Source organism: Hemiscyllium ocellatum, unplaced genomic scaffold (assembly GCF_020745735.1).
Source record: "Hemiscyllium ocellatum isolate sHemOce1 unplaced genomic scaffold, sHemOce1.pat.X.cur. R7, whole genome shotgun sequence".
NCBI classification, from domain to species: domain Eukaryota; kingdom Metazoa; phylum Chordata; class Chondrichthyes; order Orectolobiformes; family Hemiscylliidae; genus Hemiscyllium; species Hemiscyllium ocellatum.
The window spans coordinates 276,437-294,307 of record NW_026867634.1 but is presented as its reverse complement, the minus strand read 5'-3'; the positions used below and the strand labels follow the sequence as shown (position 1 = coordinate 294,307).

The window sequence follows — 17,871 nt, the reverse complement described above, 5'->3', positions numbered from 1 at the left end:
AAACCAAGCCCTCAGTTCATCTGCCTTAGACATTATGCTCCTTACATTAAAGTAGATGCATTTCAGATCATCAGCCTTTTTGTGCTCATCGGCTCTGTACCTACTCTTCCCTTTATGAATGCTATCTTCATAATTCTTACAATCTCCTGTTTCCATATCGCTGCCAACTTGTTTTCTCTTCTGGTTCCCAGTCCCATGCCACATTAGTTTAAAACCTCTCGAACAACAGTAACAAAATCTACCTCATGGAAATTGGTTTCAGGTTTGGTTCAGGAGTAAACCATCCATTTTGGACGATTGGACATCCTCTAAACCCGAGAAGCATCCCTGTCTGGAAAAGGCCTTCCTCCTATTGGAGAAGGAAAGAGTAGTATAGTTGGATCGAGTTGATGGAAGAGGTTAGAGATAGCAAAAGACAGTTTAGTTGCGGGAATATGAGATCCAGAGCTTACAGAAAACAAAATAAAAGGTTGTTAATTCTGTCGGAGATTAACAAAAGAAGACTCGAGAGTGCTGAATTGAATTTATTTGTAGGATAGTGAGGAATTTAGAGAGTTTTAGTAGTTTGCAGATGTTTGGGAGACTGACAGATTGGATCCACTGGCTTTCTGTGAATGGTATTTCTTGCCAGCCTGGCTAACTGATAAAACTGCCTGATTGTTTTGCCCCAAAGCATCGGATCGTTTCATTGCTTTGATGTCGCCAAAGCAGTGGAATTCAAATTCAATTGGGTTTTAGTATCTTGGGGCATACTTTATACTGATTAGCTCAATTCGAATTGAGGTGGGACGTAGCAACTCTGCCCAGCTGTTTGTTCCACAGCCAAATGTTATATTTTTCATCTTTTTAGCGAACTCTTTGTTTGAAGCCAGTCACTTGACGTCACACCAGCTTTCATTCTCCCTTGATGGTGCAGTGCAATCCTCCAACCTCATAATGATGGGAACGATATTATTAACCTTTTTAGGTTTCAGAGCATATTTGCCAGAAAATTGATGCATATGGAAAGTTTGAGTTGTAAAGAAAGGCTGGATAGGCCGGGACATTTATCACTAGAGTCTGGAGGCTGAGAACTGACCATAAGGAAGTTTATAAAATAATGACGGGTCTTTTCACAAGGATGGGGGTGTTTCCAGTCTCGGGTCTTCTTATTGTTTTTAGTTTGCAGGAGAGAAATGAAAATAAATGACGAGAATCAAATAATTACACAGTTTGGTTTGTGTGTGGAATGAACATTCCGAGGAAGGGGTTAATGTGGACATAGTTACACCATTAAAATGCAGCTGGATTTGAAAAGGAAACGTTTTGACCAACATGAGAACGCAACAGGCATGTAGGACGAGTTTAATTGTAGATATTGTCGGCATTGAACAAAAGGGTCAGATGCCACATTGTATGACTTAATAACGTTGAATATAATCCTGCGCCATTATTGAACAAAAGCTCCAAGGGAAAGCTCGGGAACCACAGGCCGATGAACCAGATGTCAGTGATTGGTAAGCTGCTGGAAGTCATTCTGAGTTACATACATTTGGAAAGACAAGGACTGATTACCGACCGTTATCATGGCTGCACATGTGGGAAATCATGCCTACCAAATCGGTTTCCGTTTGTTGAAGAGCCGACAAAGAACATGTAACAAGGCAGATAAATATTGGAATATTTTGCCTTCAGCAACGCCTTTGACAGCTTTAATAAAGTAAACTGGTTCGTAAAGTTACATCACAACGAATCAGGGAGACTGAGCCAATTGGATACAAAATTGACTTGACAAAAGGAGAAAGAATTTAGTGATCGTGGATTGTTCTTAAGACAGGATGCCTGTGACCAGCAGCGTGTCGTAAGAGTCGGTATTTGGTCCAAGAATGCGCATCATTTAATTAAGTGATTTTGCTGGGAACGTGGGAGTCATTGTTACTACGTTTGTGGACACCATTATTAGTGGGAATGTAAGCAGTGAATACAGTTATCGCAGGAGATCTTGATCAACCGGGACATTAGGCCAAGTAGTGAAAGGTATAGCTTAATTCTTGTGATGGAGTTTTTTAATTTAAAAAAAATCCAGAGAGTATTAACACAGTTAATGGTACAGCCCTGGACAGAGTTGTCAAACAGAGAAATACCAAGGGATGCACTTACACTGTCCATTGGAAGTGGTATCAAACGTCTACAGGTTATGAAAGCAGCAGTGGCCACACCTATTTTCCTTTGATTAGAACCATTGAGCAGATGAGTTGGAGATGTTTGCAATATTGTCCACAATAGTGCCTTTTGGCACAGGAGGCGACGAGGTGACTTTACATGTATGATAAAGATATGCGTGGAATATATAGAATGAATATCCGAGGTTCAGCCAATCCAAAATTAAAGGGTATAAATGTGAGGTAACAGATCAAAGTCTTTAAGAAGGACCAGAGGGGCAACATTATCCATAGAATGTGGTGCATATATGGAACGGATTACCAGAGAAAATGGTAGATACAAGTACAATTACAACATGGAAAAATCATTTCTGCATGTACATTGAGAGAAGAAGGTTCGAAGGCCAAACACTTTCAGAAGTCTGGTTAGCGTGGACAGCTGGAATGAAGGGTCGACTTTTGTGCTGCATGATTCTATGTCTCCAATTACTGGAGGAGGACACTATCCAGACCAGAAATTTTGTAGAGACTGAAGGAGGTTACAAGGGTAACTTGGGGTTGTCTGGATTGGAGTTTGTTCAAAATATGTGGAGGGATAGAAGTTGATGAAATATGAACTGTTATATAATTCAGGGTGATTGAAGACACTCTTCCACTCTGACCGTTTAGCCAAAGAAAGGGGACGGAGAGAACAACAACGAACTCCCACTCTTAGAAATACTGGATGAACAGAGGAACAAACATTCCTTACCAGAGTATAGAGAAAGGATACACATACAGACCAGATCCTTAGTTAAAACACCACAACATCCACAAGGAGAGCCTTGTCAAGACTGAGAGCAATTGTGCCATAACATACCATAACAGTCCATAACCATGACATAAAGGAGAGGAACAGATATCCAAAGTCTCTAGCAATAACAGTGTACCTATCAGCTTCAGCTGACGATTCGTTGGCATACAAACAATACGAAGAACTCACGGTTCCCCACAAAGCACTGACTACATTAAAACAATCTCAAAAGTAATAACAAGACTTCTGTGTCCTCTGAGAATAATGACAGAACAAAACTCCCTCAGCCAACACGTCAACAGTTACTATGCAGGACAGAAAAACACAATTGCGCAATATTCACGGCGAATGCGATGTTTAAAATGTCATGCAGCAATTGTAATAAACATTATGGATGCAGCGGCAGTGAAAAACAATGACGAATTGACAGGAGCAAGTCGATGTGACAGGATGAGAGGATGCTGCCGACCGAGTCAGGTAGATAGGTTACCTCAGGGAAAGGAAGCAGATGTAGGCAGACCGTGCAGGAGTATCTTGCGGCTGTCACAATATCAACGAAGTATACTGTTTCAGAAAATGTAGGCGGTCATACGGTCTCAGTGAGATGGTGCACTGACAGACACATTCCTGTCAGTGTGACGCGCTCTACTGTGATGAGAGGTATATCAGGTTCCAGAAGAGCAATCTTTGAAAAGGGACTCATTATTTAACGGCACCGACCGCCGTTTCTGCAGCTAAACGCGAGACACCAGATTGAGGTGGTACCTCCCTGGTGGCAGAGCCAAGGATATTTCAGAGGTGGTGCCGAATATTCTCATGGAAGTGGGACATCGTTGTACATTTGTACAAATGATTAAGGAAGAGAAAGGAATGAGGTCCTGATCAGAAAATACAGTCAATTAGGGAGGAGGGAAAAAGAAAATCCTCATGAACAGTAATATTCGGATTACTCCCTGTGTCACGTGCCAGTGAAAGTAGCAATACCAAGATAGAGCAAATGTCTGCAGTGCTGGCAACCTGTTGATTGGGAGAAGGTTTCACATTTTGGGTCGTTGTAATTTCTTCCGCGTTCGGATGGAACTGCATAAGAATAATGGGCAGCATTCGAATGGGAAAGTGTCAAAAGTCAAGACAGGAAAATTTCCTGGGGAGGCACGGAACCATTAATTGAATTGGGTGTAAATCCAGAGAGAGAGTAGGTAATGAGTTAACTGTTAGCCTGGTACAGTTCAGAAGTGAATCACTAAAGTAATGCATGAGCAGACACAGAATGAGGCAGGACTGTCCAATTACACTGCATTTATTACAACGCAAAACGTCTATCAGGTAAAGCAAGTGAACTCAGTGTATTACAGTGAACATGGGACTGGGATAGCATAGATATTCCAAAGATGTGAATTAGGCATGAATGAGTTTGACAGCTTTATGTTCCAGGGTTTAAATATTATAGGAAGAGCAAAGAGCTGAGCAAGAAAAGTCAGGTTTGACATTTCGATGAAACGTAATGTGGACAATACTGTGAATATGTCCCGTGAAGATTTGAATTGTTATATAGATGGCCCGAAAAGACAGCAGAATTTGAGAAGCATGTTTAGAGGGAGATTTCAGTTATCTGTCATAATAATAAGATTGTAATGACCGAGGATTTTAACTTTCCAAACTTAGATTGCTTTGTTATAATGTTAAAGGTTGGGATGTGAAGGTATTCGTTAATTGTGTACGAGAAACAATTCTGATTCCGTTTGTCAGATTTACCTCCTAATGTATCACATTAGGAGGTCGCTGTTTATGTCTGCATTTATTACCATTCACAGAGGGCAGTGAAAAACAAAAGCATTACTATGGGACTGGCGCCACACTGGCCAGACAAGGTAAGGATTACAAATTTCTTCCCTGAAGGAAATTCCTGAACCAGATGAGTTTGTCCAACAATCGACAATGGTTGAGTGGTCGTCGCTCGATTCTTAATTATAGATTCCTCGGTACAGTAGCTCAGTGATTGGCACTGCTACATTTGCACGAGGGGCATAGGCTTGATTCCAAACTCAGCCGACTGTGTGTGTGGAGCTGGCATATTCTCCCCGTGCCTGCATGGGGTTACTCAACGTGCTATGGTCTCCACCAAATTAGATGAATTACCATTGCTAAATTGCACAGTGTCCAAACGCACTGGATGAGGTGATTGGAAGTGCCTGATGTAACATAATTATTTAGGGCCTTGGACTGAGGTGAGAATGAAGTGTTGGCATAGATTTTCCATCTCCAGAAACAACAAGTGAAGTTGCTGAGAGTCGATGATGTGTTGGTGGACGTGGTCCTAACACCGGTATCGATAAGGAATGGCCACTGTGGACTGTTAATAGGGATGGGAGATAAAAATGTTGGCGTTGTTTGTTGATGGTGGAAATTGTGAAGGACGATGCGTTGTATCCAGAGATTGATGCGGTGGAGACGAGGAGCAGGGGGTGAGGTTCTGGCTTTGTGACAGTTGGAAGCGTCGGCTGCTAGGGAGGAAATGGGTGAAGTGGAGGGGACGCACTGGAGGGCATTGTTGATCATGTGGGATGTGAAATTGTGTTCGGTTGAAATAAGTGGATACCTGGAACACGCTGGACTTGAAATGGTCGTCCGGGGAGCAGATATGGCAAATGAATTGGGAGTCCAGAATGGCGCTTTTATAGGAAACACTCGATGGAATTCACGAGAGCAAAAAGGGGACGTGCAATAGCTTTGGGAAATTGCTTGTGGAGAATCTAAAGAGATTATAAAAGTATATCTAGGATTTTTTTTTAAAGCTAGGAAGAGAATAAAATTCTTAAAGGTCAACAAACCCATGCATGGAACTATAGGAGCTTGGAAGGATCCTAAACGAGTATTCCTCGTCGCTTTGTTCTGGAGAAGGCTATGGAAGATAAAGTGTTTGGAGAAATAAATAGTGATAACTTGAAAAGTGTTCATTATACCGAGGAGGAGGCACTAGATGTGTTAAAACGCATGAAGGTGGAACAATCCCTCGGACCCAGGAGTATCCCAGAACTTTCATCGATAGCCACTGGTGAGTTGACAGAAGAACGGTGTAATGATTTAAGGAAAGAAATAAGGAAAACCGAAAGAAAAAGTAGAACAGTGAGCCTGACGTCAGTGGCAGGCATGTTGTTGGAAGGAATTCTGAGTGGTATGATTTACATATATTTGAAAGGCAAGGGGTAGTTCACAAGGTTTTGTGCGTGGGAAATCATGTCTCACTAATTGATTGAGTATTTTGAAGAAGTGACAAAGTTGATTTGTGAGGGCAGAGCTGTGGACGTTGTCCATATGCACTTCAGAAAGACATTCGACAAGGTTCCACAAAACACAGTAGCTAGCAAGGTTCGATAAAATGGAATTCATGTTAGTACAACTATCCATTTGCTCACAAAGTTCTCTTGATGGTGCGAGGCCAAGGGTGGTGATGGTGGGATGTTTTGTGGACTGGAGGGATGTGACTTTAACAGTGTGTGGCAACGAACAATGCTGGGTTCATTGCTTTCACATAACTGACATGAATGAGAATATAAGTGGTATGGTTAGTAAGTTTACAGAAGACATCAAAATTGGATGAGTCGTAGAAAGTGATTAAGGTTACCTCAGAGTACCTTGGTCAGATAGTTCAAATAAGCCAAGGAGCTGTAGGCGGGGTTTAATTTCAATCGACGTGAGGTGTTGCATTTTGCAAAGACAAATCAAGGAATGACTCGAACTCTTCTTGATAAGACCGTGGGGGATGTTGCTGAAAGACGTGACAATGGAGTGCAGATTCATAGTGTCTTGAAAGAGGATTCGCCGGTTGGTAAGATATTGAAGTAAGTGTTTGTTATGCCTGACTTTATCGGTCAACACATTGAATATGGAAGTTGTGACATCATGTAGCAGCTTTACACGGCATTCATTAAGCCACATCTGGAATTCTGCTTTCAATTCTCGTCTCCCTGATGTAGGAAAGATTTTATTAAAATGGAAAAGTTTCAGAAGACATGTATAAAGATGTTGCCAGTTTCGGAGGGTTTGAGCTGCAGGAAGAGGCAAAACAGATTAGTGCCATTTTCTCTGGAGCCTCAGAGACTGAGAGATGACCTCACAGAGGATTATGAAATCATCAGCAACGTGGATGGGTGAACAGCCAGAGTTTCTCAATCCAATTTAGATGCGTCCAAAGCTAGCGGGAATAGGTTTCAGGTGAAAAGGAAAAGTTTAAAAGGCATCCAAGGAAAATGATTTCAATTTGAACTGTTCCATTTAGGAATTAGCTGTCAGATGAAGCAGTGGACATTTGTACAATTACAGCTTTTAAAGTAATCTGTTTCGGTGAATGAATAGGACGGCTCTGTATGGATATGGAAATTTTGGATTAAATTAGGATGCCGAGTTGGCACGGACGAGTGGGCTGAAGGTCTGTTTCTGTGGCATTATACCACCATGACTCTAACAAAATTAAAATTTAGATGGCTTTCCCTTTTCTGAACAGGTAGCAAAATGTCAGATAATATACCTTAGGTCTGATAAGGTAAAGCCGTGATTTTGATTAGATTTGTTTCCAGGATATTTAATTTTCAGAGAAACATAGAGAAATTGTCACACGTTTTGGGATCTACTTTCAAGTAATTGCCAGATAATGCAAGATAAAAAGGTGGAGTTGATTTTATTCAGTTGGTTGTGGACATCTGTATCAATCTGAACAGCAGCTGGATGCAGATTCAGCAGTTATTCTCAAAAACTATTTGGAATTTAACGATTTGATGAAGTATTTGGAGGGATATGGACAAATCTGAGGAGAGTTACGACAGATTTACAACATCTCTAGAGAGAGAGAATGCAGCATCAATGGGCTGAATAGCAGACAGCCCTTGTGCTCTGTGATACTGCCCCATTCGCTCAGAATGATTTAGCTCATCCCAGGGCAGAGAGAGGGTGGATACCCACACTCACCCCACAATGGTTGGTTGAAGCTAGCTGCAGACCAATATGAGGATAGGTGTTGATATACTGTAACCAATGGTTCTGAATGAAGCGTGGGACCAGCAGTGTGGGACGTAACCATGTGCCAGCGCATTGCCACTCTGAGGAGGCACTCAGTGAGAGTCGCGGGGAGTATGAGAGACAGCCGAGACTGGAGAAAAATGGTGTTTGTGTGGGAGGATTTACAAATGCATGATGTAGGCTCTTACACTCAAATTAAAAGCTCCCGCTCAATTAAAATCAAAAGAACTGCAGATGCTGAAAATCAGAAACAAAAACTGAAGTTGCTGGAAAAAGCTCTGCAGGTCTGTCAGCATGTGTGAAAACAAATTAGAATTATCTTTTTATATCCAACGACGCTCCTTGGAAATGAGAGTGGGAAAATGCCGCTTCATCTCCAGAACATAGATTGGGGGAAGGGTTCAGGAGTAAATGATAGGAGGGAATAGAGTGAGAAGAACAGGTGGCAAAGGATTGACTTACGATCTGGCTGGGAGGGTAAACAGCTGATAATGGAGACTGTTTGTACCTAATCATACGTGGTGTGTAATGGTAGGCTATGGGATAACAAGGCATGGTGGTTGGGTTGGGTGAGACGATAAGGGGGACATCAGGCCCTAAAATTATTGAACTCGGTATTGTGTACAGCTGAAGGCTTCCCAACCTGAAAATGAGATGTTGCTGTTCCAGCTTATGATGATCTTCGCTGGAGCACTGCAGCAAGCGTGAGCCGGATTACTCTGTGAAAGTGGTAGGCAACAGGAAGCTAAAGGTCTCTTTTTACAGGCAGAATATAGATCACCAGCAGTCACTTCTGCCAAATCCGAGATGCCACTTTCAGAGACATATTTCCCTCCGCGCCATTGTCGAACATCTGCAGGGACCCTTACCTCTCAAACACCCTGGTTCAATCCTTCGCCACTCCCAACATTTGCTTACACAACAGCATCTTCCTCTAAAAACGCTGAAGGTGCAATAATTGGTCATTTACCTTCTCCTTCCTCAGTATCCAAGAAGCCAAACAAAATTCCCAGTTGAAGAAGCACACTTTTACAAGTTCGCACTTAACACTACTGCATTCGCGACTCAGAATGTGGTCGCCACCTCACAGAACACAAACGTCCCTAAACTTCCAGTTACCTGTCACTTTAACACCCCAAACTCCTCACTGGTGGACACATCTGTCTCAGGTTTGCTGCAGTGTTTCAACGAAGTTCAGCAAAGGTTGGAAGCACAGCATGTAATTTTCTGCTTGTGGAGCCTGCAGCCTTTTGAAATCACTGAAATAATATTAGAGCCATCTCATATTCCCTCACCACAGACGCCAGGCCTTGTATCACATTGCCTGATATAACACAACATATATGGCCAGCCACTAACTGCCTACGTCGAAAGCTATTCCTCACCCACATCACTCCACGACTGGAGGAGCCGAGGACAGAATCCTCTGGAATAAGCTCCCCAACATTTTCTAACCTCATTGAAAATGTATCTTAAAATCCTTCTCTTTAATCAACGTTTTGATCATCTGTGAAGTGCCTCAGGAGATTTGACGAATTGAAAGACGCCATTCGATGCAAGTAGTTGCTGTTATTGCCGTACTTTAAGGTAGTAGGAATGGATCCTCATTCTTGCAACTGATGAACAGCAGGAAAACCAGGAAGCACTGCACAATTCTAGTCCATAATGGACACGGGTGGTTGATGACACAGCGGGATCAATAGGAAGGCAGAGTACGGGCGGGACAACCACGCAGGTGTGGCTCTTCCTCCCACCAGAGTAGATGAGTGGTGAGAACAGACTAATCTTTGTGATCGCCCTCCCCGGTAGTGAAGTGTCAGTGTGACAAATGCGCAAGAATCTGTGGAGGGCTCGGACACGGTATAGACGGAAATAAACAGCCAGAAGCGGGAGTGAAATGGTGTTGGTTTGGGCTGACCTGTTTATCAAGCAGTTACTGCTGACGCAAAGCACAAATTCGATGTTCACATTCCCGTGTTTTTAGCAAACGGGAAACCGTTTCAAATGGCAACAGGCCCGAGTGACTGTCGCCATTCTTATTGCGGGCAATGTCCGTAGGATACACACATTTCCGCCAACGTTGTAAGGAGGAAGTTTCAGCAGGACGCATGTGCAGGATTTCCTGGCGGTGTGTGACTGGGCAGGATATTTTGTTGATGAGTCGCCATATAATTAGCAAAACATAGGGTCTGCTCTCTCATTAGACAGAAGTGGCTGCTGGTGTTTTAACCGAAGGGTCACCAGACCTCAGGGGAGGGAAGAAGTTTAGGAAGAAAGTCTTCATGGTAACCTCAAACTGGTGATGGAAATTGAACCCACGCTGTTGACAGCGCACTGGTCTGTAAACTAACAATCCAACCCACTGAGAAAAACCCGATTCACACAGAGCACATTTTAATTGGGAGAAATTGATGTTTTCTTTTGGATTTCTTTTCTTGACAATGTCACTATGACATCCAATCTTGTTCTGATTTCCCTCTGGGCTCCCTGATCACCGTCCTGTCAACATCTAACTCCCCAGTCTCTCATAATGGGTATATGTTAGCTCTGTTTAGTGTTTTGCTGTTAATTTCACGGACCTTTTGAAAAAGAATACTACACTGCTGCATAGAACCTGACCTTGTGTTGCTCTCTACACAGATTATCCTTTCCACAACATCTTTGACAGTCAAATGTTTTTTCTAACAAAAATTGAGCATCTTCATTACATTTTTGACTGTTACATTCTGCACCGTTTTAATTCCCTCTAATTAATTTTGAACTCTCTGAAATATCAACTGTGCTTCTCTCTCCTCAGATACCAGTGATCAATTCCAAAACTCTGTTACATATGGAGAAGGTGATGCTTCCCTTTCTTGTATTTTCTTAAGTAGTGGAAGTGGTCTCACAACGCAGTTGGTGAAATAGTTACAGATCGTTCAGCCAGCGATAGTGAAGAGTTGACAGTACATGTCCAAACCATTAACAGCTCCTTTTTTAAAAATCAAGTTTATAATTTCACAGATATTATTAAGAAATTTTGTGAGAAGGCTACAAATAGAGATATTGGGTCAGGTTTCAAAACATTGCGAAGTAAGCACCGTTTTAGGGATGTCTGAATGGAGGAAAGGAACTTGAGAGAGTTAAGGTTGGAATTCCAGACCATGTTGCTTTGGCAGCTTTACGTAATATCACACAAGTGAAGTAATGAAGAAACACATTGTAATTCGTCTGAAACAAAATGCTTTGTCGTGATCTGTTAGTTTCACCAAGTGGGCACCTCAGTTTTAGTGCGGGGAGATGGGGATGATTACAGCCAGGAATTTAATCAAGGGTGCGAATTTTAATACATTACTTATAAGTTGAATCCTTCGAATGGATGCACATGTTTATTATTGCAAGTGAGCACCCGGGGCTCCAAAGTTTCGATATTATTGAAATTACCCGGAGTCTGAATGTGGTAAGGTGGTTCAGAGTGTTTTAGCTAATTAAGTTTCGGGATAAAACTAGGATTGATGAGACTTTCAGTCAATGATCTGGAACTATGTTGGAGTTGGATGATATCATTGAAGTGGAAGCAGATTGTCTTGGTGCTGGACTGGGCTGTCACCCTCATCTCACTTCTGGAATTCGGGTGTTTATGAATTTGTGAATTAAGTCTGTAACAAGGTCGGGAACCGAGTTGCCCTGATGTAACCCAAACTGGGGGTCGCTGAGCAAGTCATTGCTGATCGGATCGACTGCACTGTTGGTCACACCTTCCATTACTTTACTGTCTCTTCAGCATGGCAGGCCAGACAGAGTTGGCTGCACAGTGGTATACGGACAGAAGTACTCAACTGTGACTCCAGAACTCAGATTATCAGGGTTCCTGCTTATTCTGTCATGCCATCCTCCTCAGCTGATGAATCAATACTCCTCCATCTTGAACACACCTTGGAGGAAGCACTGATGGTGTATCGTACTCTGCGTGTCGGTACTGGGTGCAGCATTAAGAGCAGCTCAGTAGCCGAATTACTGATCGAGCTAGATAGCTCGTAATGGACATAACTGATCGACTCGCTCTGTAGCAGGTGATATGTTAACAATTCAGAAGGAAAAACAAACTTGACGTGGTCATTAATAATCCTCCAGCTGCAGATGCATCTACCAGCGACAGAATCATTAAGTGCGACCACTACACAGTCCTTGTGGAGATAAAGCCTTGGTTTTTGAGCCTGGAGGCGTATTACAATCATAAGGAGAGTTATGATGCTGCGGGGATTAAACAGATTGGAAAATCTGTTCGTCTACTGGGACATTTCATATGTAGGTTTATTTCGCAGCAGAAACAATTTACATTCTGGGAGTGCTGAGAGGTTGGAGGGTAAGTGCAAATCTAAGGAGGTTTTTGAAGCTGAAGGGGATTTCAGAGATCAGGTGGTTGTCAGGCTGGAAAAGGTTACATCGAGAAGGAGGGTGGTTTGGCTGGAATGCATTATACTCAGGGAGAGGCGACAGAGGCTTCAGGGGATCACAGACATTGGAATGATTGTGAGCTTGGGCATAGGATAAAGTGTTGGCAAGAGTTCCGAGGCTGAATGTGATTTACATTGATAGGGAACGTTGCGAGAATGGAGGGGTATTACAGTAATTGAGAGGGTTCTAAGTCTGAAGTAGGATTACATTCACAGAGGGTGTTGAGACTGGAGGTGGGGGATTACTGAGATAGAGAATGATTTGAGGCTGGAAGTGGATTACAGGGATAGAGAGGGATATGATGCTGGAGGTGTTACGGACATAGCAAAACTTGTCAGGCTGTAGTAAGATTAAAGAGATAGGGAGAGTCGTTAGCTTCGAGGGAGAGATAAATCGGGAGGTTGGTTTGGTTGGACAGCAATTACACAGAGTGAGTGCACTGAGAGGAAGACAGGGATTACAGATGTGTGGCTTTAAGGGTCTAGATGGGGATTCCACAGACACAGAGAGTTGTAAGGCTGGAGGGGTTTGCAGAGAAAGGGAGGGTTGTGAGGCGAGAGCGTGAATTCAGATGTGGGAAGGATTATGGGGCTGCAGCATGATTACAAATAAAGGAAGGTTTGTGAGACTGGAAGTAGGTTGGAGACATCGGGAGGTTGGTGAAGCTGACGGGGCATTACAGAGATCAGCAGTTTTTTTTAGAAGACCGAGATTGCATAGATAATCTGTGGATTGCTGTAATTACATTACATACACTGGGATGGTTGAGAAGCTGGAAGGGATTACAGATATAGGAAAGGTGGTGAGGTTGGAGAATGATTACAGAGATAAGGAAACATGTGAGACTGAATGAACATTGAGAGATAGGGAGCGTTGTGAGCCTAGAGGGGCGTTTCAGAAATAGGGAAATTTGTGACCATGGAGGGCTATTACAGAAATAGGCAGGGGTGTGAGGATAAAGGGAATCACAGTGACAGGGAGAGCTACGAGCCTGCTGGTGGATTAGAGAGCCAGGTGGAATTCTGAGGCCGGAAGGAGATTACAAAGGTATAGAGTGCTGTGAGGCTGAAGCGGCATTAAACAATGCGAGGGTCTGTTATGCTAGAGGGCAAATCGTGAAATTTGGAGGTCTGTGAGGCTGGATGGGTATTACAGGTGTGGGGAGTATTGTGAAGCTGGTGAGATATTAAAGGTATAGGGAGAAGTGTAAGGTTGGAGGGGGAATTCAGTATGAGGAAATTTCGAGAGGCTCGTGATGGATTACAGAGATAGAGAAGGTCGTGAGGCTGGAGGGGGCTTTCACAGATGTCAGAATTGGGATGCTTGATGGGGGATTAGAGATATAGGGAATCTTGCGAAGCTAAAGGGGAATTACAGAGATCTGGAGTTGTGTTAGACTGGAGAGCTATTGCATCGATCGTGCTGGTGGATTAGCTGCACTGGCATTACCCAGAGTGGGAGATTTGCGAGGTTGGAAGGAGGTTACAGATATAAAAAGCGTGATGCGTTTCAACAGCAATGACGGAGATAGAGAGTGTTGTGAGACTGGAGGGGCATTGCAGAGAAAGGAAAGATTTTGCTGCTGGAGGGGTATGAGAGAAACAGAGAGAGGTGTGAGGCTGGAGAGGAATTACACGAACTGGGAGAGCTGTGGTCCTGCAGGTGGACAGAGGTCGGGGGGGGGGCAGTGAGACTGGAGGGACATTACACAGTCAAACGGGCTGTGATGCTGGAGGGGACGAAAGAAATCGGCAGGATTGAGAATCTGGTTGGAGTATTGCAGGTTTAGGGAATGTTGTGAGGCTGGATAGGTATTGCAGTTGTAGGGAGGTTTGTGAGGCTGGGGACAATTCATAGATAGGGAGGTTTGTGAGGCTAATGGGGATTATAGAGATAGCGAAGATTGTGAAGCTGGAGGGTCATGACAGAAATAGCGAAGGTTGTGAGGCTGTTGAGGGATGTCAGGACTGGGGAGACTTGTCAGGTGGGAGGGGCATCACAGGGGCAGAGATTATAGGGTGGCTGCAGGCAGATATATGGAGGTTTGTTACCTTGAGGAGGGATTTCATAAATAGGGACGATTCTTTGGCTGGAGGTGCGTTACATGTCCTGGGAGGGTTGAGAGTCTGGTATGTTCTTAAACAGAAATGGATGTGGTGATGCTGGAGGAGGGTTGCATAGTCAGGGAGGTTTTGTGATGCTGGAGCGGGATGACAGGGATAGGTGCACTGTTCAGCCTGGAGGCGAATTACAGTGATAGGGAAGTTTGTGGGTCTAGAGAGGGATTGTAGATATACCGGCAGTTGTTTTGCTGGAGGACGATTACTGTGTCAGGGGCCGTTGTGACTTCAGAGAAGGATTACCGAGATAGGTAGGTTTGTAATGTCGGAGGTGAATTAAAGACGTAAGGAGCATTCTGAGGCTGCAGAGGAACTAAAGGAATGACGAGTACTATTAGGGCAGGAAGGTAATTCCAAACGAGGGAGGATTGCGAAGCATGAGGGGGATTACAGAATTATGGAATGTTGTGATGCTGGAGGGAAATTACAGACATAGGGAGTGATGTTTAGCAGAAAAGGGTTACAGAGATAGGGAGGATTGTGAAGCTGGATACTCGTTACAGATTTGGGGAGATTTGTAAAGCTGCATTTCTTGTAGAGCCCATACCAGAAATGGCTGAAAACATTCTAAGCAAGAGAGACAAATCAAAATGCGCTTGATAAATGTCGCAAAATGAAGACTTTTTTTTATTATGAATAGTTTAGAAATAATGAATACATTAAAAATAATGAATAAAGAATAATTAGATTTTTTTCTCACAATGCAATAAAAACGAATTTCTTACAGTCTCCACAAGACTTCTTTTTAAAATTATGAATTGGAGCCAAAACAGCTCAGAGCCAAATTAATGAGCGCTGAAATAATTTAGAGCCACAACGGCGGAGCCAAATGATCGGCGCCAAAGGGCGGCGCCAAATAATCCCATTCCGTGTATATAGAGGGAGCATTATGAGACTGGAGGGGGATTATAGTGAAAGAGAATTAGTGAGGCTGAATGGGAATGACACAGACAGTCACGGCTGTCAGATTGCAGGGGGATTCAAGATATAGGGAGGGTTGTAAGGTTGGAGGGGGGTTGAAATGAAAGGGGCTTTGCCAGATTGAACGGAGATTAGAGCGATAGGGCTGGTTCTTTGGCTGCCGGGGAATCACAGCAATAGGGAATTTTGTAAGGTTGGAGAGACAGTGCCGAGATTGGGAGGATTGGGATGAAGGAGGGGAATTACAGAGATATGGAGGGTTGTGAGGCTGGAGAGGTATTACAATGCGAGCGAAGGTAAAGATGTTGGACGACCTTTACAAAAAACAGGAAGTGACACTGACGCTGGAGGTGCATTTCAGAGATAGTGATGATTGTGAATCTGGAGGAACATTTCAGAGTGAGGAATGAGTGTGTGGCGATATTGGGATTACAGATATAGGGCGGGTTTTGCGGCTGGTGGAAGCTTACGCAGGCTTAAAGGGTTGGGATTCTGGGGGCATGATAGAAATAGGGAGTTTTGTAAGGCTGGGGAATTGTAGGGATAGGGATGTTTGTGTGGCTGAAGACGGATTACAGAAATAAGTAATGCTGTGAGGCTGGATGGTGATTGCAGAGAGATGGAAGTTGTTTGGCTGCAGGTGGTTTAGAGAGATGGGGGTTCTGACGCTGGATGGGGATTGCAGAGACAGGGAGAGTTATGAATCTGGAGGGTCATTACAAAGACAGAAAGTGCGGTGAAGCTGGAGGGTATTTACAGAATTAGACAGGGCAGTGAAGCTGGGGGGGTATTAGACAGTTAGGGACGGTTGTGTGGTTGGATGGAGATTAAAGTTATAGGGAGATTTGGTCATCTGCAAGATTACAGAGTTCTGGAGAGTTGTGGGCTGGAAAGGTATTACATGGACAGAGAGGTTTGTAAGGCTGAACGTGGATTACAGATATGTGGAGCGTTGTGAAGCTGGAGGTTGATGAGAGAGGATTACAGAGTTAAACAAGGTTGTGAGGCTGAAAGTTCATTACAAATACAGTGAGGTTGGTGAGGCTGGAGGGTTATTACATGGATAGGGAGAGTTGAGAATCTGGATGTGCATTACACAGTTATAGAGGGTTGTGAGAATGGAGGGGAAACAGAGATAGTCCGGATGTTTCGTCTGGAGCGTGCTTACAGTGTAATTGAAGTTTGTGGGGCTGGAAGGAGATTGCATGAACAGAGTGGGTTGTGAGATGGCAATGGCTCTTACAGGGATTGGGAAGGTTGTTTGCCTGCCACGGTATTACAGAGATAGGGACGTTTCTGTGGATGAAGGGTCATTACAGAAATAGGGAGGGTTGTGAGGCTGGAGGATGTTCAAACAAATAGGGAGGGCTGTGAGGCTTGAGGGGGAAGAAAAATATTGGAAGTTTTGAGGCTGGAGGTGAATTACAGTGATAGGGAGGGTTGTGGAGTTGGAGACGATTACACAGACTGAAGGTTTGTGAGACTGAAGGGCGATTGCAACGACAGGGACTGTTCTGAGGCAAAATTGATTTACAGATAAAGGGAGGGTTGTGAAACTGGGAATTGATAACAGAGACTGGAAGAGTTGTTCGGCTGGTGGTGATTATATCGAGAGGGAGGGCGGTTTGACTGGAGTGGCGTTGTACAGAGTAGGAGTGTTGAGATGTTGAATGGGGATTATAAATAGAGAATGATTTGTGAGGTTAGAGAGAGATTGCTGACATAGGAATGTTTGTGAATGCTGGAGGCCTGTTATAGAGATAACGAAGCTTGTGAAGCTGGAGGATGATTGCAAATGGGGAAGGTTATGAAGATAGAGGAGCATTCCAAAAAGATGAAAAATTGTGAGGATTCTCTGGATTACGGTGATAGGAAGGGTCGTGATATTCGAGGGGATTAAAGAAATAGTAAATGGCTGTGAAATTGGAAGGGTATTACCGAGATAGGAAAAGTTGCGAGGCTGTATGGGGATAACATAGATCGGGACGATTCTGAGGCTGGAGAGATATTAGAGACATAGGATGGTTGTGATGCTGGAAGAGGATTACAGAAATCGGGAGGTTTGTGAGGCTGTTACTATTACACATATCAGGACAGTAAAAGGCTGGAAAGGAATTAGAATGATAGGGAGCATTGTGAGGCAGGGTGGACATTACTGAGATAGGGAGAATTAAGATAGGGAGGAGTATGAGCGATATAAGGAGTGCTGTGAGGCAGGAGGGCAATTAGGAACACAGGAACTGTTGTGAGGCTGGAGGGAGATTACAGTGTTCGGGAGCATTGTGAGGCTGGGGGTATGACATAGATATGGAAGTGGACTGACTGGAGGGAGGGGAGTTACAATTACCAGTGGAGTCGTGAAGCTGGAGAGTTATTACAGCATTCGAGAGGGTTATGAGGTGAGAGAGGGATTACAGAGTTAGGGAGCGTTTTGATGCTGGAG

At 43.6% G+C, this 17,871-nt stretch overlaps 1 protein-coding gene across 1 annotated transcript in view; it reads left to right on the top strand.

Moving 5' to 3' along the window:
* Positions 1-5,838: 5,838 nt before the first annotated feature.
* LOC132809163 (procathepsin L-like) overlaps positions 5,839-17,871 on the top strand; it is a 61,206-nt gene continuing 49,173 nt past the window's right edge. Inside the window, exon 1 of the mRNA XM_060822521.1 lies at positions 5,839-5,989. Coding sequence (XP_060678504.1) covers positions 5,839-5,989 — 151 coding nt within the window. The remainder of the gene's footprint in view (positions 5,990-17,871) is intronic.